Below are 26,203 nucleotides of genomic sequence, written 5' to 3' on the forward strand. Positions count from 1 at the left end.
CAATGAACTCAAATATTATTTTTAGTTGCTATTCTTATGGCTCTTCTCTGCAGCTTGAAAATTGTGTTCATGTATTGTGCAACTGGTCACCAGAAAAGAACCTCATAGCTAAGAAATGAGTGTATGTAGGCATAGTATGTCAGCACAATGCACAGACTGCTACATAATTACTTTTTGTGTATTGATTCCTGGTCAAGGAAAGACACTTTATTATTATTACTTCATATGTGGTGGGCTTCACAACAGTGGATAAATTGTTTTATTTATCACACAGGATAGTTCGTGTGGGTTTGGTACAAAATAGGATTGTACTTCCAACTAATGCACCTATAGCGGAACAAAGAGATGCTTTACACAGGCGCATAGCTACAATTGTTGAGGCAGCAGCTATAAGTGGGGTCAATATATTGTGTTTGCAAGAATCATGGGGTATGTATTTTCTTTTAATAGTTTGTATTTTTGTTTGATGCAGAACATATTTTTATTTGAATGTATTCACTAATATTTATGCACTGATATTATTGATACAATTTCACAGTGACTCCTTTCTTTTTCTGCACACGTGAAAGGCTTCCTTGGACTGAATTTGCTGAATCAGCTGAAACAGGTCCAACAACTACATTTATCAAACAGGTACATATCTTCTGTAGTAGCAAATTAACCAAAGAATTCAGCTGTTTAACACATTACTCTGTTCAACAAGTCCAGATAAGAGACTCTCTCCAAAGACCTTGCAGGAAAAGGTCTGGGCTGTAGATGATAGTGATGGTTTTGTGTTGTTTTTTTTTTTCTTTTCTTTTTTTCATGTCTCTCTAAGTAAACTAGCTTATGATTTAAGTCTACCATGTCACTGACAATTCTTCTTGACTTTTTATGTGTGTTTACAGGTATTGACATCATAGCATATTTTGGCACTTCTTTCACTCATTGATTTTGTTTGTGTATGATGAGCAAACAGTGAAAAATTAAACACTAGTGTTTCATGATGAAAATGTACCAGAAAAAGTGCATGGTGTCATATTAATGCTTGGAAAAACTTGGAGCTGGGTTTCTCATATTAAAACAAGGAAAAAGCCATGTAAGAATGGGTCTGCAAGTGCTTCATTTTTTAGTTATTGGTTAGACTTTGGTCCTTTGTTAGAATACTGGTAAAATGCTGTCAGTCTGCAAAAGAGATTGTTTGCAAAACTGTCACATGACGCTACTAGAATACTGCTCCAGTCTGTGGGGCCCATAGCAAATATCAAGAAGGGAAGTGCAAATGATAATAGGTTGTTGAACCATGGAAAAACATCATGGAAATGATGAAAAAGCTGAACTGACAGACAAAATCGAACAATGGAAAATTCTGTGTGGGTTAATGACAGTATTATAAAAAAGATAGATTGCTACTCGCCATATGGTGGAACTGTTGAGTCACAGACAGACCCAATAAAAAAACTGCTAAACAAGTAAGCTTTTGGCCAGCTAACAAGCCTCAGCAGCCAGAGACAGTGGTCATGTGTGTGAGAGTTGCATTTGCATGGATGTTTGTGTGTGTTGTCTAATTCAGAAGAAGGCATTTTGCCAAAAGCTTACTTGTTTAGCAGTCTTTTTGTTGAGCCTCTCTGCAACTCAATAGTTCCATTATATGACAAGTAGCAGTGTATCCTTTTCATAATATACACCTGCTACATAGTTGAAGATGCATGCCAGATATCCAATGAGAGCCTACTTATATTATTGCAAGGATCTCAGTTGAATGGAAGCTCTAGGAATATACTACAATTCCTAATTTAGTGGTCCTGTAAGGATAGTGAATGCAATGTTAGACCAACTGCAGTCTCTGCTGAGATATTAAGCAGTCTCTTCTTCCTCTCCTGGTGCAGAAAGAATAGGAAGAAATCATAATATGTGATACTACAAGAAGTGGCCTTTGCCATGGACTTCACACTGTATGGCAGAGTGTGAATATAAATGTAGATGTAGAAATGATTGGAGTGAAATTGTGATATACCATAGAACTGCTGCAGGGTGTAGTCTCAGTGTGGAATTAAGTGGTGGTTGGGGTCAGGCAGACGATGAGTCTAATTTTGACCTTCTGGGATGGAATGTAAAATATCTTAGATCCCTTGACCAAAAATATCATTGATACTCCTCTTTTGGAGGATCTTAGAATATATTCTGAACTGAAATGTAATGAGGTATGTCATATGGAATGACCTCCTTGCTAGCCAGCATGGTCTCCAAGAACACCAGTCATGTAAAACATAACTTTCACTTTCCTAATACGACTTCCTGAAATCCATGGATAAAAGCAATCAGGTACATGCAGCCTCTCAAGTTTCCAAAAGCATTTGATTCAATACTGAACCAACAGTATTTCCTCTCAAAACATGGGTGGTAAGGAACACAAATCTAAAAGCAAAGACATGGATAACAACTGGAATAAAAGCCTCAAGCAACACAATAAGAAAAGTGGTCAGTTACTGAAAAAACCACAATATATCCCCTCTCCTCAACAGTTATATCACAAAAAATATGTATAGAAAAGTCATATGTCAGACAAAAATAACGGCCAATGATAAGTTTATATCAGAGTGAGAAAATAAAAGCAAAGCAATCTGGAAAGTAATGAAGGAGGAAGGAAATAGTAGAAAGGAAAATATCACACTGAACTGTGACAACAAGAGAATTACTGACCCACAGCAGATTGCAAATTTCTTCAGGTAGTACTATGAAGACAATACAAAAAAACTAATAATTAATAATAAGAAAGATAGCCCAATTAACCAACAAAATAAAGTAAATTCTTGCCTCCACTCAGTCTATCTCTATGACACATCCTCGAATGAAATCAGTCACATAGCAAAAACCTTCAGAAAAATGCCCTCAGGCTTTGATGGTGCTCCAGACTTCATTGTCAAGGAGTGTATTATAAACATTTCAAACACTCCTTGCAGATATAATCAATTCATCTTTCTCAGCTGAAACCTTTCCTGATTGTCTTAAAATTGCCAAAGTGATCCCTGCAACACTTCTATGACAATAAACACCCTCACTGGAAACAAATTTTTTGGCATATGGCTTCAAAATGATTTTAAATGGCAGACATATATAACGAAAACGAATATCACACTGAAAAAAGTATGCTACAGCCTACGCTTACTTGCACATAAAGCAAGCTTCCACACTGTTAGAATTGCATACTTCGCCCAGTTCCACTGTATTCTACAGTATGGAATTATATTCTGAGGTAGCACCACTACTAGCCCATTAGTTTTCTGGATCCAAAAAAGAGCTATAAGATCACTGTATCATGCTAAAAAGACTTACTCATGTAGGCCCCTCTTTCAAAACTCTTTCATCCTCCCTCACCCCTGTCTTTTTATTCTAGAAAATTGTAAATATGGGTGGAAAAATATCGAAAAGATAAATAAAAACTGTAATGTACATGAACATAATACCAGGCATAAAGACAAATTCCAGGTTCAGTCAGTAAGGACAACAGCCTTTAAAGTCTCCAGTACAAATAGCACAGTACAAATATACAATAGCCTGCCACATAAAATTAAAGTTATTTCTTAATTTTCTCTGTTTCACAAATCCCTAAGGACATTCTTATTAGATCACTGCTTCTATTTGGGGTCAGAATTCATACATCATGTGAAGTACAACAGACATGAAGCAAGAATATGAATAAATAAATAAAAATAAGTAAACAAAAGTGCAGTGGTATGGTATCAAATGGACCTTGTGAGTGGTTTTTATGATTTATTGGTGCAAATGCAGTATGTTGTCTGAGATGTTGTAGTGTCTGAGAGATGAATAAGCAAGTTCAAATATGTTGGGACCCTTGTTGTTCATATTACATATTAATTACTTAGCAAGCAATGTTAATAGTAGCTTCAGACTGTTTGCAGATGACGCAGTTATCTATAAAGAAGGACTATCTCAAAGAAGTGGCACAAATATCCAGCCAGATCTTGATAAAATTCCAAAGTGCTGCAAAGATTGACAACTGTCAATGTTCATAAATGTTTGTAAATGAAAAATTATTTCCTTCACAAAATGCAGAAACAAGAGCATGACTGTGATAATGAATGTGACTATAATGCCACTGAGTCACAACTGGAATTATTCAACTTATACGAATTCCTGAGTGCAATAATTTTCTAGGATGTGGGATGGAGCAATCAGACAGACTCAGTCATATGTATAATATATGGCAGGCTTTGGTTATTGGTTGCATACTAAGTAAATGCAGTTTGTCTACTAAGGAGACTGCTTACAGAATGCTCATGGATTCCATGTTAGATGATGCCTGATGATATCCCCTTGATTTCTGAGGCTGAGTGGTGACAATCCTTCAAGACTGAGTATCCTTTTTAAAAAAATTGCACTCACTTTCATCAGCTCTTATTGACAGAAAAGGTATGCACTCCAAACGAATTAGAGTTTTGCGCATCCTGTTGTGGTGTTGGTGGATGATTTGGTGTTGTCCAGTAGGCAGACTTCAACTAAATTGTACAGCCATTGTGATTATTGCTGAATACAAATAGCTGGGAGTGAGGAGGAGGGGTGGGGGTTGAGTCTAGGCATCTGGGATCTGCCTTTCTGGCTGCTATAGTGATCTGAGCATTCATTCTTGGTCCGAGTCCTTAGTACTTTGAGGTGCTGCAATTAGTTCTGTTGAAGGAATTGTTCACTTTACTGAAATGAATCACATGCCAACATTTTTGTGGTCCATTACGATTATGAGAAAAATGGCTAGACTTTTGATATTTAAGAAATGGAAGTCATCACATTCTTATTTCATAAATAACATTACTGTGGATCAATGAAAAATGGTATTTATAATCCTGCTCACAACTATCATATATGGTGCCTTATGAAGAAAGCAGAAGAAACATATCAAGCCATGTTCCACTGCCAATTTTTATACTTTCCTTAGATCAACTTAGGGTGTTAGATTGTTGGTAAAAACTTAGAGAATTGAACAGCTGAAACAATACAGACAAATTACTTCTTTTGATGATACACAATTTTTGCTATGGTGTGGTGTTACCGTAAAATGGGTTTGATGTTGCCCACCATGAATTCCTCTTCTGTTCCAGTCTCTAGTACCAGGGAAGTATTTCACTGATGTCTTAACACATATCTTATCATCCTGTCCCTCAGTTTGTGCTATATGTTCCTCCACCAATTCTGCGGAGAACCTCCTCATTCCTTACCTTATCACTCCACTTAATAACGACGTCTGAAAAATGTTGTGACTGTAATGTCTGCCACACACCAATTATTTGAAGAAAATGGCAATGTGTTCCGTCTACCAGTGGAACAGGCACTGAGTAATGTATAAGCTACATTACAATAAGAAATGCAGGAGGGGCACCCCACCTGAGCAATAGATAAATTAAGATAAACTTCAATGTTACAAAAATAGTAATCAGCAGTTGAAGATAAGGCAAATGTATGAGAGATGAGTGCCGAATAAAAAACACATATCAGCCCCTGTCTATTATGTTACGTATAAAGAATGCAGGAGTAATATTTAGATCCCTCAGCCATTTACCCACTTTATATAAAATATTCCCATAGTAGGGAATCCTAATGAATGCTTTCTTTTCACATGCATCTTTCACAATGAGTGTACTGTTACCAACTCTTTATTCCCCCTCTTTATCATCATTTGTGTATGAATATCCTTGAACTCCTTGATTGTGTAACCATTTGATTATGCTAGAAACTGCATAATGTTCCATTCAGTGTTAATGCATTCTTTATTAAGCGTGATCTCATGCAACCTGTGAGTCATAGACCTGATGGCCACCAGTTTATAAGCTCTATGGTGTATGGAGGAGTTATGTATCAATGTATCAGTCATAACTGGTTTATGACATGTTGAAGGCAAAGTCAGTAACAGATCCAGATAAGGTAAACCACCATTCTGGTGAAACTGAGTAGTAAATTAATGCTGGGTGCTTGGCTGTTCAATGCCTTGTGCATATTGGGAAGCTGGTCTTTGTCCTCATCAATATAACTCCTATATATCATCATTTTGTCTTTAAATTGTGAATGTTCAACAAAGAATCTTTCCTCTGTGTGTTACATATAAATGTTCGCTAATGTAGTAACCAGGGAGAGTCAATAACTAAGCCTATGTTTTGCTGCCACATATCTTCACCAAACTTAAAATAATTGTATATCAACAGACCAGTGAACAGTTTCATAATCTCATTAATGCACTCATTTTACAAGTTACTAAATATACGCAAATTACTGTCAAACAAACGCACAACCTGATTTATGTGAATGTTCGTGCACATACTGCCAATATCAAAGGACACTAATGAGGCACCCTTACGAATCCTGAGTGCTCATAAATGTTGTATAGCCTTCTTCTGTTTTTTACCAGGTAATGCTGAGGATAAAAGTAATGCTGGATAAGGCCACCATTAAGATAGCTAGCAGCCTCATGGGCTGGGCTACCTATTGAATTAATAACAGGCATATCTGGGGCACTCTGCAAGTGAATCATTAGTATCTCTCTAAGCACGGGCTCTGGTTTTTTTTCCCCATCAGGAGTAATCTCCTTGTTCTTGGCATTATTTGTTCAATACTGCATTAGTATTTTTAAGCAAAGTTTAGAATTCTGTTAGGAATATATTAACAGGATCACTATTATCGCAACCAATAAAATCTTCAACTTTTTGTTTGCATTCAGCTTGTGATAAGATAATGGCCATTTTACCAGTATCCACTCATTCTGTAAGCACTTCATTATTAACCAATTTTTTGTTAATGCTTTTAATGATATTATGATTCCCTATCTTTTTGCCTGCCATGTTACCTTGATCATGTGACTCTGTAACTTTATTAAGCTTCACAGCAACCTTATTTTTTTGAACCAGTAAGGCTGTAGGCAGATCTAATGCCACTATAATGTGAGCTACGAGACGCACTACTATTTCATAGTAAATTGTCTATTATTGTTGAAAGAAAACCCTTTTATACTAGTACAGTTTTGTAACCAAGGGGAAAAAACTGAATGCACATTCATGAGGAGCCCCCCATCAAGGCACATTTTTAGTATCTAACCTTGCCACTAATCCTTGAAACTTGTGCTCATGCCTGCCATCAATATTTTCTCTTAACTTGGTCATTGCACCAGTTGTACTCCCTCTGTAAGAAAACTTCCGGGAGAGGATTTTTTATTTCTGACATTGCAGTACTAAAAAGCAACAAATGTTCTTTTTATGTGACCTGGTATGTGTGTGTCCTTGAAATGACTTGTCCATGTTTCCGCACAAATTCACTACATGACAGGACTGTACTTAGCAACACACTGTTTTGGTTTTTGGCACATTAGTTATGGTGACACAATGGATGCTGATTGTGACCAAAGAGTGAACATTTATTTCTGTCTTATGCTCGGGAAAACCCCAAGTGAAATATAGAAAATGATTAAGCAAGCTTACGCAGGTGAGGCACTTTCAAGAAGTCATGTTTTCGAGTGGCACAAAAGGTTTGAGAAGGCACAGATTCAGTGCAAGACAATCCCAGAGCTGCTTGCCCATCTACAGCACATGCCAATGCAAATGTGGAGCATGCATGGTAGTTATTGCAAGAAGACCATCATGTAACCATGCCTTAAATAGAAGAAGACCTTAATTTGAATCATGATATGTGTCATAAGATTTTATGCAAAGATTTAGGGAAACAGAAACATAATGCAAAAATCATCCCTCACTCACTAACAACCAATTATAAAGAGGAAAGATGGAGAATTTCTGCTGAACTAGTGGACAGAGCCAGATCTGATCCCATATTTCTGTAAATATTACTGCAAAGGATGAAAGTCGGTGCTACCAATATGACCCTCACACAAGATAAGTGCTGACTGGCAAAGTCCTGTATGTATCACAGCCTCGAAAAAAAGTCAAACAACAACCTGTGAGAACAATGTTGAATGGATTCTTTGACAGTAAAGGATTAATTCATCTTGAGTATATTCCTTCATGTCAAATAGTGAACCAAACTCTTGACGTCAAGATCTTGAAACATTTGCGAAAAGCAATTCAATGTTTCCCGCACTGATTTTTTGCATTCGTGTGGGCTGGTTCTTACTGCCTGACAGTGCAAAACCCCATACTGCTTTATCTGTTACCAAGTATTTGGCCAGACATTCTGTTATTACCATCCCACATCTGGCATATTTGCCTGACCTCTCACCTTGAGATTTTTTCTTGGTTCCGTGAGTGAAAAGGTAACTGAAAAGAAAGTTTCATCAAGATATCACTTTCCAAGACCCCCAGAAATGTTGGCAAATGTGTATAGATAGCCAAGAGCACTGCTTTGATAGGAGCTAGGATCATTATTTGGTAAGTGCAATCTTCTACTTTTTTTTTTTTAGTAAGGAAGAAAGAAATGGAAAAAAAAGAAACCTGTCCTGGAACTTTTCTGAGAAAGGGAGTACGTGACAACACCCCATCAAAGTATTGGCCTTGAGTAATGATGCTGTCAACTGAAAATGTGCTAAAAATAGACTTCTGTAACAAAAATTTCCTTCTTACGAACCTCATTAATTTCTTCACGTAAGCATCATAGTTTAAGATTATTAGTGCACACTGTTTGTTGTTTTTTAATACGTCTAAACATAGTGTTCACAAACTCTGGGATAACCTTATGTTCCAAACATCTCTTGTTAAATTTTATATTTGCACTACATTTTATTAATTTACGTTGTAAATTAAAACACATCCCAGTGTCCTTGCTAGGCATCAAGTAACTAACTACTGTTAGTGGGACATACACAACTATTCCAAAAACTGTTTATAACAGAAACTCCAATGGCCTTGCTGCAGTGGTAACTCCGATTCCCATCTGATCACCGAAGTTAAGTCTTGATGGGTGACCATCTGGTCTGCCGAGTGTTGTTGGTGAGCAGGGTGCACTGAGCCCTTGTGAGGCAGACTGAGGAGCTACTCGATCGAGAAGTAGTGGCTCTGGTCTCGTAAGTGACATACAGCTGGGAGAACGGTGTGCCGACCACATGCCCTCCATATCCACATCCAGTGATGCCTGTGGGCTGAGGATGACATGATGGACGGTCGGTAATGTTGGGCCTTCCAAGGCCTGTTTGGACGGAGTTAAAAAGTTATAACAGAAACATCCAGTACAGTTTTATTATTGAGCTCTTACACAATACAGTTCTGTGATATCAGCCCTGTCATTTGGCACAGTTAATAAAAATGAAACCATGTGTCTGAACAGTAACACTCATGAAAAAGCTACAAAAGGAAATAAGGTCAAGAAATTTATAGACAACAATGAACATATATAAAATCAGTACAAAATGTACCTCTCCAATACAAGTGTACTTAATATAAATGACTTGATAATAAGAAGAAACAAAACACAAATACAATAAAACATTAATGTATTGTATAGTTTACTAAAATAGTATATTGTGTTTTTTACTAAAAAAAGTAATATCATTTTCTTTGTTGCCTGAATTGTTCTAGGTGTTCTCCTTCTTCTGTCTGTCTTTTTGATTTATTTATTTTTTGTTGAATGTATCAATTTTTGACCTCTTTGTTCTTGTGCTTATTCACAGTCCTTGTTCCACCATGTCTTGATTTATTTTTACTTTTATTTTAATTAGGTATTTATTTACATTTCTTCTTTGCATGGAGCCATGAGAATGATGGATTTTGAAAACATCAGATATAATAGTATTCCAATAATTACACTAGCAAAAATGTTCCATTAAACAATTGTTGCATATTAGATCTGTTTTATACTTTTATTATTTTGGAGTTTATATTCTACTGATTCATATCACAAGCAGTGTCTTCAAATTCACTGAATGAATATAAACATTTCTCTACCAGAAAAAAAATTAGTTTTATGTTAAAATCATTCGCCTTACATGTTCTTAGAGAGTTTGGCAGTTTACTAAAACTAAGTGAAACACTTGATATGTGTCTATGATATGTCATTTTTAAGTAGAAGTAGTTACCTTTTGTCTTGGTGTTGTGACTGTGTACATCACTGCACTTCATAACTTCAATTGGCTGACCAATAAAATTGTAATTAACACAAATATGTATAAAGATGATATTATTAAAGATTCATGCTGCTAAACTCTTCACAGTATGATTGTTTATGACCTATCCCATGTATAACTCTTCTTGTCCTTTTCAATAACAGCAATATTCTTTTTAAACGAGCATCAACTACATAGCCAGTAATTCAGTCCTTTTACTAAGAAAGGGATACATCATTCCATAGTATACTATTTTTAATACTTGTCAATGAATAATGGTATTTTTGTGAGCTGCTAAGGGAATACAAGTCACCACTGATTTTTCCACGTACAAATTTAATGTGATTCATACACTACAGATTTTCATCAGTATACAGACCAATTAATTTATAGCTGCCATTGCTGAGTTGTTAAATACATTATTTACATTGGTGTGGCAAGAACTGTCTGTTTTAAATGTCAGTAACTGAGATTTGGTGACATTCATCTTGAGGCCCTAATCACTGAAGTATTTAATTAATTCCATTACATCACTAATATTAAAACATTCTAACCCCTTACATTCTCTACCATAGAAAGGGACCAAGGATTGTATCCTGAAATACATATTGTATTACAGTTTCACTGGTGGATTGAAAGATTACACTGGTAGATTGAAATATTATAATCTTATCACCTAATTATTATGTCAGTAAGGCAGAGTATTTGTTGCAGAGAAAAACATGTGAACTGTATGAATCATAGTGACAATGACTTGACAACTTTAGGAAAATGGCATGTAAAATTTGCAAAGAAAATGCAAAACTTTCAATCAAACAGTATCATAATGCAGAAGGATTGTTTGAAGTGTAAAAGATTAATAATAAATTATTTTGTGAATTGTTGAAGAGAGTTGTAGTTTAGAGAGAATAATGGGATTAATTGATGACTTATCATCCAATATAGATTCACTGATTACCAACTGTCTGACATGTACAGTAGTCGCAGAAAACTATGAATAAATTTCTGAAGTTGAGTTATGATGGTAATGGATTCTGTTCAGCTCTGTCCATCACTATTAATATTGAAAGGAACATCTGTTGTGCCCTTTGACTTTTGGAGTATTAATAGAAAAGTTTCAGAGAAGGGGCATCTTAACCAAGAACAATAAAATTAATAAGATTGTAGAGAAAAGGTACTGAGTGCATTATGTATGGCATAAATTCATAACACCAAAATTAAAAAGAATCATGAGTGTTGGTTAACTCATCTGTAAAATATTTTAAGCACACATTTCAGGTTGGCAGTAATGATGTTTGAAGAATGCTGCGTGGAATTTGTAAGTGGCATTTGCAAGAAACTAATTTAATGTCAGAAACTCCCACTGAAAGAAGCTGGTTTCCACAGATAATGAGAACTCTGTTTTGTAAACAAAATGAAGATTCCGTATTGACCACATTTGCAAGGTGTGATGGAGAAGTTAATATCAGTTTCCTGTGAGGCACAGTGAGTGTTTATGAAGACCTTGTAAGACAAACATATGGCAACAGGAATATTTTTGGAATATGTAGTTCTGACTCTTAAAATATATGTGTAAGTATGGATACCATTCCAAGCTAAGAAAATAGATGCTGCTAGTTGTGTAAAGAGTTGATAGAAAAAGATTTGCCAAGATTATTGAGTAAGTACACAAGGTATCTCAGCACTGCTTCAGCAGCATGAAAATTTTATTTTAACAGAAATGTTTTATCTTTATTCTGGTTCTGAAAGCTTCTTTTAGAAATTAAAAACTCCTGCTTGCTTCTTAGGAATGCTTATTCAGTACAAAGTAAGTGAGTGCAAAAGTTAAGATGGTTTTTGAAAAGGCTAATTCTGGCATTTACTTGGTGATCACTATGAAATATTATGCATGGTACCTGGAAATAATTTACAGAAATTGGATGGGCTTAATATTCTCAATGATGCCTGAGGTTCCAACATTTATTTGTTTCTGAATCATTGGGTAGATGACTAGTGTGAACTGCTTCATATTGTGCAACTCTTGTGCTGTAGAACACTGATTTTGCAACAAAAGTGCATGTGTTAATAAGAGTGCACAAATTCCCAAGACAAATTTTTTGTGTGGGTAGGGTTGTGCAGAAATTATCACAACTTCCATTAGTGAATGGAGGAGCATGGTAGTGTCATATGGTACCAGACTATGCTACATGACAATGTAAGCCATTCATTGGCAGACATTTTGTAGTTGTAAGGCGAGACATGCACCATGAAATTGACTATAACGTATCAGTAGTCTTGTCAAGCATGACAGCTCAGGCTATCATGCACTGTACAGGCCAACTCAAATTTTGCTTGAAATTGAACTTACATTTCTTTGTTGAATTTCTGGTGAGCTTTCACTCATTGCTTTTAAAAATATGGGATATTGCTTATTGGTTCTCAGTAGAATGACCTCTTACAATTTCTCTGTCTAACGTTCAGATACCTTGCATAATAATTAAAGTGCCAATAAAATTATAGAACATAAATGTTTTAGTGTTTGATACTTTGTAATTCAAAAGATGGAAAATAGTAAAAACAAATCATTAATTAAAGTGCCAATAAAATTATAGAACAGAAATGTTTTAGTGTTGATACTTTGTAATTGAAAAGATGGAAAATAGTAAAAAAAAAAAAAAAAAAAAAAAAACATTTTCTGGTTGTATTCGTAGAACATTTTCTTATCTTTGACTATAATTTTTCAGTGTGTGTGTATATATATATATATTTTAAATTTGCAGGTATGTGAGAAGAATAATATGGTTATAATTTCTCCAATCTTGGAAAGAGATGAGGCACATGATGATGTGATTTGGAATACAGCTGTAGTTGTGGATCAACATGGTAAAGTACTCGGCAAACATAGGAAAAACCATATTCCTCGTGTCGGTGATTTCAATGAATCGACCTACTACGCAGAAGGCAACACAGGCCATCCAGTTTTTCAGGTAGGCTACAAACTGAGTGTTTCTTGTGAGCATGTTTCACGTGCTTCAATTAGATATGAGATTCTGGTAACAATGTATCAGACTAATAGAGCACCTACTTTCCACCTACCAAACAAACTAGAATTTGGTATGGAAATAACAACCTTTCTGTCATAATGGAAACAAAACTAACACTGACAAAGACATTTAAAAAAAAAACCTTTTAATTCGTTGGCACAAATGCACAAAATCTCAACAGAAAGTACCAGTTTGTGTCTTAATTAACCTTCTTCATCTTTTTTTCTCTGCCTCTGGTTCATGTGGTTTTGACTAATCAGTGAGGCAATTAATCTCCATGCCTGATTCATTAAATTTCAGGAATTCACCCACATCAACTCTTATTTCTTCTTCTTCTTCTTCTTCTTCTTCTAATATTTTGGGTGTATGTCTCATGGCCATCTTCAGAATGTGCTTGCAGATTGAAGCCTTAATTTGTTAGCCAACTCTGAAGTTGGCTGAAAGGTTTATGCCTAAAAATATCAAAAGTAGCAAAAATAGAATTTACATGGCTGCACACCTGAAATTTAATGGGTCAGTTACCATGCCACAAAAACATGAAGATGCACAATTTTCTTACCTTCTTGCAGAGCACTAGTTCTGGTGTAGTCATTACATCACACTTTCTCACTGAGCGAGGTGGCACAGTGGTTAGACACTGGACTTGGATTTGGGAGGACGACGATTCTATCCCACCTCCAGGCGTCCTGATTTAGGTTTTCCGTGATTTCCCTAAATCGCTCCAGGCAAATGCCAGGATGGTTCCTTTGAAAGGGCACAGCCGACTTCCTTCCCCATCCTTCCCTAATCCGATGAGACCAATGACCTCGCTGTCTGGTCTCCGTCCCCAAAACAAACCCAACCCAACACTTTCTCAGTTTAAAATATGGCCACATTATTACATTTTTTAATGATTTCTTGTTTACTGTGTCCACTCAGCAAAATTTTCTGTCTGTCTGTCTGTCTGTCTGTCTGTCTCTCTCTCTCTCTCTCTCTCTCTCTCTCTCTCTCTCTCTCTCTCTCTCTCTCTCTCTCTCTCTCCTCTCTCTGTTTTAGAAATATTGTTGAATTGTTAAACATATTGTTTTAAAATGTTTAAAATCCTATAAGATTGGAAGAAATGGGTGTTTTCATCCTGGTTGCCATGCAGCCTGTTATGCCTTACAGCAGCATGTACTCCATACACATTAGGGGCTATCATACTGGAATGAATGGAATGAATCTGGAAGCACCTACAAGAGGACTAGCCTCACAGCCCATGGGTCTATTTAAAGACAGACACTGCTGACATACCTCAGTTGGCATTACACTGATCTATCTTGAAATGCAACCAACGGGATAGTTAACAAAATGCATCCTCAATGAAAAGTGAGGAATCTCTTTAATGTCAGACAGTTTGATGGTAAGAGTGAGGCACCATGTAAATAGTGTACAACTAAATATCATAAATCCTTGGCCTCGTGATTAACAGGACATCTTATCAGATGTGTTTGTTGCCATCTGTCTGTTCTATGGGTAGCTTTGGATGACGAATCTCAATTTAAAATGTTGTTGTTGTTGTTGTCTTCAGTCCTGAGACTGGTTTGATGCAGCTCTCCATGCTACTCTATCCTGTGCAAGCTGCTTCATCTCCCAGTACCTACTGCAACCTACATCCTTCTGAATCTGCTTAGTGTACTCATCTCTCGGTCTCCCTCTACGATTTTTACCCTCCACGCTGCCCTCCAATGCTAAATTTGTGATCCCTTGATGCCTCAAAACATGTCCTACCAACCGATCCCTTCTTCTAGTCAAGTTGTGCCACAAACTTCTCTTCTCCCCAATCCTATTCAATACCTCCTCATTAGTTACGTGATCTATCCACCTTATCTTCAGTATTCTTCTGTAGCACCACATTTCGAAAGCTTCTATTCTCTTCTTGTCCAAACTAGTTATCGTCCATGTTTCACTTCCATACATGGCTACACTCCAAACAAATACTTTCAGAAACGACTTCCTGATACATAAATCTATATTCGATGTTAACAAATTTCTCTTCTTCAGAAACGCTTTCCTTGCCATTGCCAGTCTACATTTTATATCCTCTCTACTTCGACCATCATCAGTTATTTTACTTCCTAAATAGCAAAACTCCGTTACTACTTTAAGTGTCTCATTTCCTAATCTAATTCCCTCAGCATCACCCGATTTAATTTGACTACATTCCATTATCCTCGTTTTGCTTTTGTTAATGTTCATCTTATATCCTCCTTTCAAGACACTGTCCATTCCGTTCAACTGCTCTTCCAAGTCCTTTGCTGTCTCTGACAGAATTACAATGTCATCGGCGAACCTCAAAGTTTTTACTTCGTCTCCATGAATTTTAATACCTACTCCAAATTTTTCTTTTGTTTCCTTTACTGCTTGCTCAATATACAGATTGAATAACATCGGGGAGAGGCAACAACCCTGTCTCACTCCTTTCCCAACCACTGCTTCCCTTTCATGCCCCTCGACTCTTATGACTGCCATCTGGTTTCTGTACAAATTATAAATAGCCTTTCGCTCCCTGTATTTTACCCCTGCCACCTGTAGAATTTGAAAAAGTGTATTCCAGTCAACATTGTCAAAAGCTTTCTCTAAGTCTACAAATGCTAGAAACGTAGGTTTGCCTTTTCTTAATCTTTCTTCTAAGATAAGTCGTAAGGTCAGTATTGCCTCACGTGTTCCAACATTTCGACGGAATCCAAACTGATCCTCCCCGAGGTCTGCATCTACCAGTTTCTCCATTCGTCTGTAAAGAATTCGCGTTAGTATTTTGCAGCTGTGACTTATTAAACTGATAGTTCGGTAATTTTCACATCTGTCAGCACCTGCTTTCTTTGGGATTGGAATTATTATATTCTTCTTGAAGTCTGAGGGTATTTCGCCTGTCTCATACATCTTGCTCACCAGCTGGTAGAATTTTGTCAGGACTGGTTGTCCCAAGGCCGTCAGTAGTTCTAATGGAATGTTGTCTACTCCGGGGGCCTTGTTTCGACTCAGGTCTTTCAGTGCTCTGTCAAACTCTTCATGCAGTATCGTATCTCCCATTTCGTCTTCATCTACATCCTCTTCCATTTCCATAATATTGTCCTCAAGTTCATCGCCCTTGTATAAACCTTCTATATACTCCTTCCACCTTTCTGCCTTCCCTTCTTTGCTTAGAACTGGGCTGCCATCTGAGCTCTTGATATTCATACACGTGGTTCTCTTCTCTCCAAAGGTCTCTTTAATTTTCCTGTAGGCAGTATCTATCTTACCCCTAGTGAGATAAGCTTCTACATCCTTACATTTGTCCTCTAGCCATCCCTGTTTAGCCATTTTGCACTTCCTGTCGATCTCATTTTTGAGACGTTTGTATTCCTTTTTGCCTGCTTCATTTACTGCATTTTTATATTTTCTCCTTTCATCAATTAAATTCAATATTTCTTCTGTTACCCAAGGATTTCTAGCAGCCCTCGTCTTTGTACCTACTTTATCCTCTGCTGCCTTCACTACTACATCCCTCAGAGCTACCCATTCTTCTTCTACTGTATTTCTTTCCCCTATTCCTGTCAATTGTTCCCTTATGCTCTCTCTGAAACTCTGTACAACCTCTGGTTCTTTCAGTTTATCCAGGTCCCATCTCCTTAATTTCCCACATTTTTGCAGTTTCTTCAGTTTTAATCTACAGGTCATAACCAATAGATTGTGGTCAGAGTTCACATCTGCCCCTGGAAATGTCTTACAACTTAAAACCTGGTTCTTAAATCTCTGTCTTACCATTATATAATCTATCTGATACCTTTTAGTATCTCCAGGGTTCTTCCACGTATACAACCTTCTTTCATGATTCTTAAACCAAGTGTTAGCTATGATTAAGTTGTGCTCTGTGCAAAATTCTACTAGGCGGCTTCCTCTTTCATTTCTTAGCCCCAATCCATATTCACCTACTATGTTTCCTTCTCTCCCTTTTCCTACACTCGAATTCCAGTCACCCATTACTATTAAATTTTCGTCTCCCTTCACTATCTGAATAATTTCTTTTATTTCATCGTACATTTCTTCAATTTCTTCATCATCTGCAGAGCTAGTTGGCATATAAACTTGTACTACTGTAGTAGGTGTGGGCTTCGTATCTATCTTGGCCACAATAATGCGTTCACTATGCTGTTTGTAGTAGCTTACCCGCATTCCTATTTTCCTATTCATTATTAAACCTACTCCTGCATTACCCCTATTTGATTTTGTGTTTATAACCCTGTAGTCACCTGACCAGAAGTCTTGTTCCTCCTGCCACCGAACTTCACTAATTCCCACTATATCTAACTTTAACCTATCCATTTCCCTTTTTAAATTTTCTAACCTACCTGCCCGATTAAGTGATCTGACATTCCACGCTCCGATCCGTAGAACGCAATTTAAAATAAAAAGTAAAAAAAACAAAATCAACGAATAATAGGCCGTGGAATATTGAAGTATCAAGGATATCATCTTCATGTACACTGTCATCAGTGCCTTCAGGTTCTTCTCTCTGTGAACAACTTATAACATATTCACCACAACCCACTTCATCTGGGCATAAGGATATTCATAAAAAAACTGATAGTGATGATACAGCTATATGTAAGGTGCTACCCAAAATATCCAATAATTTCATTGTAAAAATGAGAAAAATATACTTATATGCTAATGTCGTCAGTCACTTCAAAGTAGTCACCTTGGGCACATATGCAATGATCCAAGTGTTGTTCTCATTTTCGGGAGCACTGCTTGAAGTCTGCAGGGGAAAAGATGTTCAGGATCCATTGCGATTCCACTAGCATGTGTTCATTTGAGCCAAAAAATTGCCCTTTCAAGGCAATTTTCATCTTTTGGAAGAGGTAGAAGTCACATGTTGCACATCTGGTGTGTAGGAAGGGTGGTGGACCATTGCAGTATTGTTTCTGGTAAGGAATTCCTTCGCAACAAGTGAGGCATGCACAGATGCTTTGTCATGGTGCGCCAATCAGTTTTTATTTTTCCACAACTCTGGTCATTTGCATCAAACATTTTCCCACAGTCACCTCAAAACCTTGCAATAAAACTGCCCATTGGCAATCTATGTGGAACAAATTCCTTATGCACTATTTCCCAAATGTTGAAAAAAATTATCACCATTGACTTCATGTTGCTGCAAACTTCTTGAACTTTTTTCAGCCTTGGACAAGATAGCATTTTCTATTGTGATGATTGCTGCTTCATTTCAGGGTCATAACCATAGACACAAGATTTGCCACCTGTTTCAACTATGGATAAGAATTTTGGACACTGTCAAACTCTTTGTTGCAGCTCCTTGCACATCTGAATCCTGAGATTTCATTGGTCAATACTGAAAAGAGGCAAGGGCAAGCTTTGCTGAAATCCACCTCATGTTCATTTCATTGGCTAGAATTTAGTGACACGTACCATACAACAGCCCAAGTCTGCTACAAACATCATGAATTGTCTGCCTTTGGTCTTTGTGAATCATGTCACACACTTTAATGACTATTTCCAGTGTTCTTCATGTCGAGAGTCGACCAGAGTGTTTCTCATATTCCACAGATTCTTGACCTTCCTTCAAGTGCTTGAATTAGTTAAATGTTCTTGCTTGACTCAGTGAACTCCCATCAAATGCCTCCGTCAGCAAGCAGTGGGTTTCAGCTGCAGTTTTCTTCAACTTGAATTTGATGCAAGTCCATGTCTCCTTCACATTATCCATTTCACAATTCGTAGAAGAACTGAAACACATCCTCACATGCACCATTACAACTCACAGCTGCATACGCCAAAGATGATGCAACTTTATTATTGGTCCTGTAGATCATACAATTTGTACAGTTGGAGTTGCTGAGACAAGTACCTTGAGAAATCTAGCGGCAAAATATCATTTGCTCTGGTTTGACCAGTGCTGTGAAAGTACCAGACATTTTGCGTAGAACCTCATGTGCATCAGCTGCTCCATTGTCTATGCTGTATTCGAAATATTGGCGGGAAGCTTTTCAGAAAATATGGAGTATGTGTCACCTAGTCACCATCTGTTTAGGACATCTTTGATTTCTGCCAAATATCATCTTTTGAATTCATTTTTCACAAAGAAGTTGGACTGTTCAAGTGCTCTTGAATTGATTTCATCTACATGTACATATATTTACATATTTGCAAGCCACCATACAGTGTATGGCGAAGGGTACACTGTATCACTATTAGTCATTTCCTTATCTGTTCCACTCGCAAATAGAATGAGGGAAAAACCATTATCTGTATGCCTCTGTATGAGCCCTAATCTCATGTATCTTATCTTTGTCATCCTTACGTGCAATTTATGTTGGTGGCAGCAGAATCATTTGGCAGTCAGCTTCAATTGCTGGTTCTGTAAATTTTCTCATTAGTGTTCCTCGAGAAGAATATTTCCTTGCCTCCAAGGATTCCTATTTGAGCTCTCGAAACATCTCCAGAACATGTGCCTACTGTTTGAACACGGATGTCTTTGAGCCACTCATGTATCTGTGAACTTATTCCATATGCTCATACCTTTGTTAACAACCTACAATGGAGCACTGTGTCAAATGCTATCTGGAAATCTAGAAATATGGAATCTTCCTGTTGCCTTTCATCCATAGTTCACAGTATATCATGTGCCAAAAGGGCAAGCTGAGTTTTTAACAAGTGTTGCTTTCTAAAACCAGGCCGATTCGTGTATTTTCTCAGTCTCAAGAAAATTCGTTATATTTGAACATAGAATGTGTTCAAGGGTCCTGCAGCATACCAAAGTTAGGGATATTGGTCTGTAAAGTTGCAGGTCCAATCTTCAATTTCCACACCATATATGTCAACAAGGGATTGAATGTGAGCCTTAGACCCACTTACTGATTATACATAGGACTAGAATTTTCTCAGGTTCTCTGCCAGACTTTCCGCTAAGGTATGATAGTTGTAGTTGTTGTATGCCTTGCACAAAGATCTTTTCACAGACACATGAATCTGTACTAATCTTTGCTTGTTGTCATTTGTGCATTCTCTTTTGAACTGAGAGTGCAACAGCCTCTGCTTCCTCAGCACCTTACGAATTTTGTTATTAAACCATAGTGGGTCTTTTCCATCCTTAATCCACTTACTAGGCACATAACTCTCCAGACCACAATTTCAATCTACTTGAACTTTGCCTATAATCCTATGTTGCTGCAACTAAGTGACATCAGTTCACTCCCTAAGTGAGATGCTAACAACTGCTTATCTGCTCTCCTAGCCTTCTTGACTGATTTATTAACTTTTGTAGCCGTAGTTTCTATAATTACATCATGATCCTAATCCCTGTTTCTATACTGACATAGTTGATAAGATTCAGCCTATTGGTAGCTACAAGTTCTAAAATATTTCCGTTGTGTGTGGCCTGTTGACCTAGATGCTCAACACAGTTTTCAGAAAATGTGTTCAATAGAAGTTTGCATGACATGACTGTCTGTACCCCTTGCAATAAATCCATAGATATCAGATGGATGCACTCACGTATCAAGGAATAATATGTGAACCCTACCATGAAAATACCTCAGCCAGTATTCTATAGTAGTATGTAACGGTGAGGAAAGGGACACTGCATGGCATATTGCTTTGCTACTAGTTGAAATTTTTACTTAAATAAGTGTAACGAGGTTTATTGCAGGGGTCACAGACAATGAGTGAAATATGTGGACTGCATGGGAAGTAGTAGAGGAGCAACATACTCGTATTCTTGCATACACTGTGCGGTGGATATATTTAATCTACTAATAAACGACATACTGTCACTGAGAATGCTGTACGAATGCTTCCATCTACCAAAGACAATAGTGAAATTCTTTAAGGAGCATTACATCCCACATTCTGTATTGAAAATGTAGAGCAAAAAGAAATATGGTCCTGCCTCTGTGACACTAAAGCTTCCATCACCAACTGACTTAGTAGGTATTGTGATTTGTTTGGACAGTTTACTTAAGAATAAAGAGGCTGTGTTAGTTTTAGAGGAGTTTTTTACTGCCTCTACCCCCCCCCCCCCCCTCACCCTCCTCCTGCCATCCTGAAAATATAACTTGGAGACATCTTTATGTTTTACAAATCACAGAGGCCTAAGATTTTAAGAATGGTACCAATGTATCATAATTACTGTATTGAAACATTTTGTATGATTTATTTACAACAGTGCTAAGCACTCTACTCCAAGAAATTGCAATTAGATAGCATTGTCTGAAACATATTTGTCTAAGAATTTGAGGAGTACTTCTACCATGCAGTTATTTTAAAATCTGTGACAACTTCATAATTAATACAATATAAAATCAAAGTATGCATTCCCAGTTATTTGTATCTCAGCTAGCTTGAAGATTGTGAACACAGGTCTATATTCTATGGCTGTGTGCAAATGTAAATGGAGGGGCGTGCTGCATTTTTCTGATGTTTCAACCTGTTGTTGTTGTTGATGTCTTCAGTCCTGAGACTGGTTTGATGCAGCTCTCCATGCTACTCTATCCTGTGCAAGCTGCTTCATCTCCCAGTACCTACTGCAACCTACATCCTTCTGAATCTGCTTAGTGTACTCATATCTCGGTCTCCCTCTACGATTTTTACCCTCCACGCTAAATTTGTGATCCCTTGATGCCTCAAAACATGTCCTACCAACCTATCCCTTCTTCTAGTCAAGTTGTGCCACAAACTTCTCTTCTCCCCAATCCTATTCAATACCTCCTCATTAGTTACGTGATCTATCCACCTTATCTTCAGTATTCTTCTGTAGCACCACATTTCGAAAGCTTCTATTCTCTTCTTGTCCAAACTAGTTATCGTCCATGTTTCACTTCCATACATGGCTACACTCCAAACAAATACTTTCAGAAACGACTTCCTGATACATAAATCTATATTCGATGTTAACAAATTTCTCTTCTTCAGAAACGCTTTCCTTGCCATTGCCAGTCTACATTTTATATCCTCTCTACTTCGACCATCATCAGTTATTTTACTTCCTAAATAACAAAACTCCTTTACTACTTTAAGTGTCTCATTTCCTAATCTAATTCCCTCAGCATCACCCGATTTAATTTGACTACATTCCATTATCCTCGTTTTGCTTTTGTTGATGTTCATCTTATATCCTCCTTTCAAGACACTATCCATTCCGTTCAACTGCTCTTCCAAGTCCTTTGCCGTCTCTGACAGAATTCCAATGTCATCGGCGAACCTCAAAGTTTTTACTTCGTCTCCATGAATTTTAATACCTACTCCAAATTTTTCTTTTGTTTCCTTTACTGCTTGCTCAATATACAGATTGAATAACATCGGGGAGAGGCTACAACCCTGTCTCACTCCTTTCCCAACCACTGCTTCCCTTTCATGCCCCTCGACTTTTATGACGGCCATCTGGTTTCTGTACAAATTGTAAATAGCCTTTCGCTCCCTGTATTTTACCCCTGCCACCTTTAGAATTTGAAAAAGAGTATTCCAGTCAACATTGTCAAAAGCTTTCTCTAAGTCTACAAATGCTAGAAATGTAGGTTTGCCTTTTCTTAATCTTTCTTCTAAGATAAGTCGTAAGGTCAGTATTGCCTCACGTGTTCCAACATTTCGACGGAATCCAAACTGATCCTCCCCGAGGTCTGCATCTACCAGTTTTTCCATTCGTCTGTAAAGAATTCGCGTTAGTATTTTGCAGCTGTGACTTATTAAACTGATAGTTCGGTAATTTTCACATCTGTCAGCACCTGCTTTCTTTGGGACTGGAATTATTATATTCTTCTTGAAGTCTGAGGGTATTTCGCCTGTCTCATACATCTTGCTCACCAGCTGGTAGAGTTTTGTCATGACTGGCTCTCCCAAGGCCGTCAGTAGTTCTAATGGAATGTTGTCTACTCCGGGGGCCTTGTTTCGACTCAGGTCTCTCAGTGCTCTGTCAAACTCTTCACGCAGTATCGTATCTCCCATTTCATCTTCATCTACCTATCTTTGCAAAATATGGTACCAGCTGTGCACTGACAAACAGTGTTGGACTTGTTGTCAGCAGCAAGTATGCTCAGCTGCGAATGGGCACATTTTCCTGGCTAGACAGCAGCATCCACTGAGGCAGGCCCTCAGGAACCAAATGACAAAAACCCGTTGTTAAACAAAGCTATTAATCTTTTCAGAATTTCATGCGAATTCTCGCAATAGTGCATTCTCCATAAGTTAGTGTAAAAATATGAAAATTAATATACTGTTACCAGTATGTAAAACTGTTCCGGCATGATGACAACCAAAGGCATGAATATGAAGGACACAAGACCAGAGAAGGCTGTGAGATGATGTCAGCCAATAGTTCACTGACTACAGGAGCGGCCTCTGTCCAAAGAGAATATAAGTTGATAAGATTCAGCCTATTTGTAGCTACAAGGTCTAAAATATTTCCGTTGTGTGTGGCCTGCCGAGCTAGCTGCTCGACACAGTTTTCAGAAAATGTGTTCAATAGAAGTTTGCATGACATGACTGTCTGTACCCCATGCAATAAATCCATAGAGATCAGATGGATGCACTCATGTATCAAGGAATAATATGTGAACCCTACCATGAAAATACCTCAGCCAGTATTCTATTGTAGTATGTAACGTGGCGAGGAAAGGGAAACTGCATGGCATATTGCTTTGCTACTAGTTGAAATTTTTACTTAAATAGGTGTAACGAGGTTTATTGCAGGGGTCTCAGACAATGAGTGAAATATGTGGACTGCATGGGAAGTAGTAGAGGAGCAACATACTCATATTCTTGCATACACTGTGCGGTGGATATATTTAATCTACTAATAAACGACATACTGTCACTGAGAATGCTGTACGAATGCTTCCATCTACCAAAGACAATAGTGAAATTCTTTAAGGAGCATTACATCCCACATGCTGTATTGAAAATGTAGAGCAAAAAGAAATATGGTCCTGCCTCTGTGACACTAAAGCTGCTCCTGCCAGCCTCATGCAGACAGTAGAAGACGCACACTAGCAGAGGTGCTAGCAGACCTTGGCTAGAAATGATGCACTAGAAGAGAAGCACTAGAAGGGCCGTGATTAGTGATCCATATGAACTTATGTAAATTACTTGTATGGACATTGTATATAGCAAAGGACATTGATTGTTTGCAAATCGCCAATTGTTTGCAACCGAAAGTTAAGTATTGGCAATCTAATTTATTGTAATAAAAACCATTAATGCGATTTGCTTGAATTGTTGTTAAGCTATCTGAGAAATCAGCATCCTTTAGGCACCCTATAAGAGATGAGTGGGCAGGACACCAGAAAAACCATAAATGCTTTTAGAAAAATACGGTACAAGAGGGGTGGAGGGACACACCAACCCCCTTGGCCTAGCACCTTGGTGCCAATGGACATCTTCTTTTAGTGAACAAATTCTTGTACTAATGCACATCTGACATCGTTAGAGGTGATACAAAATTAGTGCTGACACAAAGATGTTTTGAAGTAGAATTATGCATGGCTATGAATCCGAGTGTCTGTATCAGTCTACCTTTCTTTCTTCCCCTCATTACCTATTTATTTATGTGATAGCTACAAGTACCCCACATTTTCAGAAGCTTTCATTAATCAAAAAGAAAAAAAAAGCGAATGTTGTGTTGATAAACTTATACCAGACATTTTAAGTTTCCACTAAGGATTTTTTCCTAGTAGAAATAGTAATTTTTAGAAAACATTCAAGGTAAACATATTGATTCATTTCTAAAATCAATAAAAATGTGTGCTTTCTTCATTTGACATCTTATGATTGTATGGAGTGCTCCCTGGTGTACCTGCACAATCCACTCCTCTGTGTGTGTATCACTTGCCATCCACTAGTCCTATCAGGTAAACAATTTTGAACTTAAAGTACCTTGGTCATACAAGAGACATGAAATGATCTTGAATGTCACATATTCCACACCATATTTGTTACCTGTTTTTAGTCTACAGTCACTACTCATGTACACAAATGGTTCACAGCTAATAGCCTAGCCCTAAATTATTCAAAAAATATGATACAATTTCAGATAATGAATAAAAACTTCAAGTGCCTGAGGTGGATATTAACAATCAGAAATTTGTGAAACTTCACATACAAAATTCCTCAACATTCAGGTAGAGAGTCAGTTAAGTTGGAAATAGCAAAGTGATTGGCTTTTCAAGAAACTTATCTCAGTGTGCTTTGCACTGAGAGCCATTTCTCACTCTGTTGACAGAGAAGTAATGCTGTTGTCATATCTTGTCTGTTTCTGTTCTATATTTTTCTATGGTATAATCTTCTGGAAAAATGCTGCAGAAGTTTAAATTAATCACAGGGTCTCTAACAGAACATACTGTAGACATCCCTTCAAGTTTCTCATGATATGTAGGCCTACTATTACATGTCAATATATATATATATAAAAGAAAATTAGTATTCTAGATGTCTTTCACCATCTGCCACACCCTGAGGTGACCTACCACTCGACCATGGTTGAGAGATCAACCTCAGTGCAAGCAGTAACTGGGCTGGCCCCTGGTGCGGACCAATTGCTGGACGTCTGTTGGATGCCCATAGCAGGCCCACAACAGTGATGCCCATACACTGCAGCTTCAATATGTGTAACTGAAGCTATCACACCCTGGAGCTGACAGCAAAGTGTCACCAACTTGGCTTGCATCTGCAAAGAGCAATCACAGCCCTATCCATACTAAAGACCACAGAAAACTACACAACACAGACAAACAAAATACTATTGACATGCCCTATGGAAGGATGCTGTAGATAGTGATGAAAATATAAGAACTTAGTCTAATAAATTAGATTAACACACAGAGATTCAAAAACTAATCTACCAAAGCACTCAGGACAGATTAAATAATTCGCTCCTGATTAGAAACTTGTAATATGTCACAAAATCAGTTTAATTACTCACCCAAGTGCAAATGTGAGAACTCTGTCTATTGACATTAAATAAACATGCAAGAATCAAAGAAACTATACTACCAAAGCACACAGATGAAATTATACAATTCGCACCTGGTTAGAAACTCGTAAAATCAATTACTTCCCTGTTGTTGCTTGTGCCTCGGTTGGCTGCTGCTGCCTCCTTCCTAGTCACCTTGACCAACTGTATCCTCACCCACAACTACTTGTCCTT

At 37.5% G+C, this 26,203-nt stretch overlaps 1 protein-coding gene across 2 annotated transcripts in view; it reads left to right on the plus strand.

Moving 5' to 3' along the window:
• Positions 1-26,203, plus strand: part of LOC126285300 (beta-ureidopropionase) — a 158,672-nt gene that overhangs the window by 76,516 nt on the left and 55,953 nt on the right. For both annotated transcript variants that reach the window (XM_049984591.1, XM_049984592.1), the window contains exons 3-5: positions 275-429; positions 539-633; positions 12,790-12,996. In XM_049984591.1, the coding sequence (XP_049840548.1) occupies positions 275-429; positions 539-633; positions 12,790-12,996 (457 nt within the window). The remainder of the gene's footprint in view (positions 1-274; positions 430-538; positions 634-12,789; positions 12,997-26,203) is intronic.

This window comes from Schistocerca gregaria, chromosome 8 (assembly GCF_023897955.1).
Source record: "Schistocerca gregaria isolate iqSchGreg1 chromosome 8, iqSchGreg1.2, whole genome shotgun sequence".
Classification (NCBI taxonomy): Eukaryota; Metazoa; Arthropoda; class Insecta; order Orthoptera; family Acrididae; genus Schistocerca; species Schistocerca gregaria.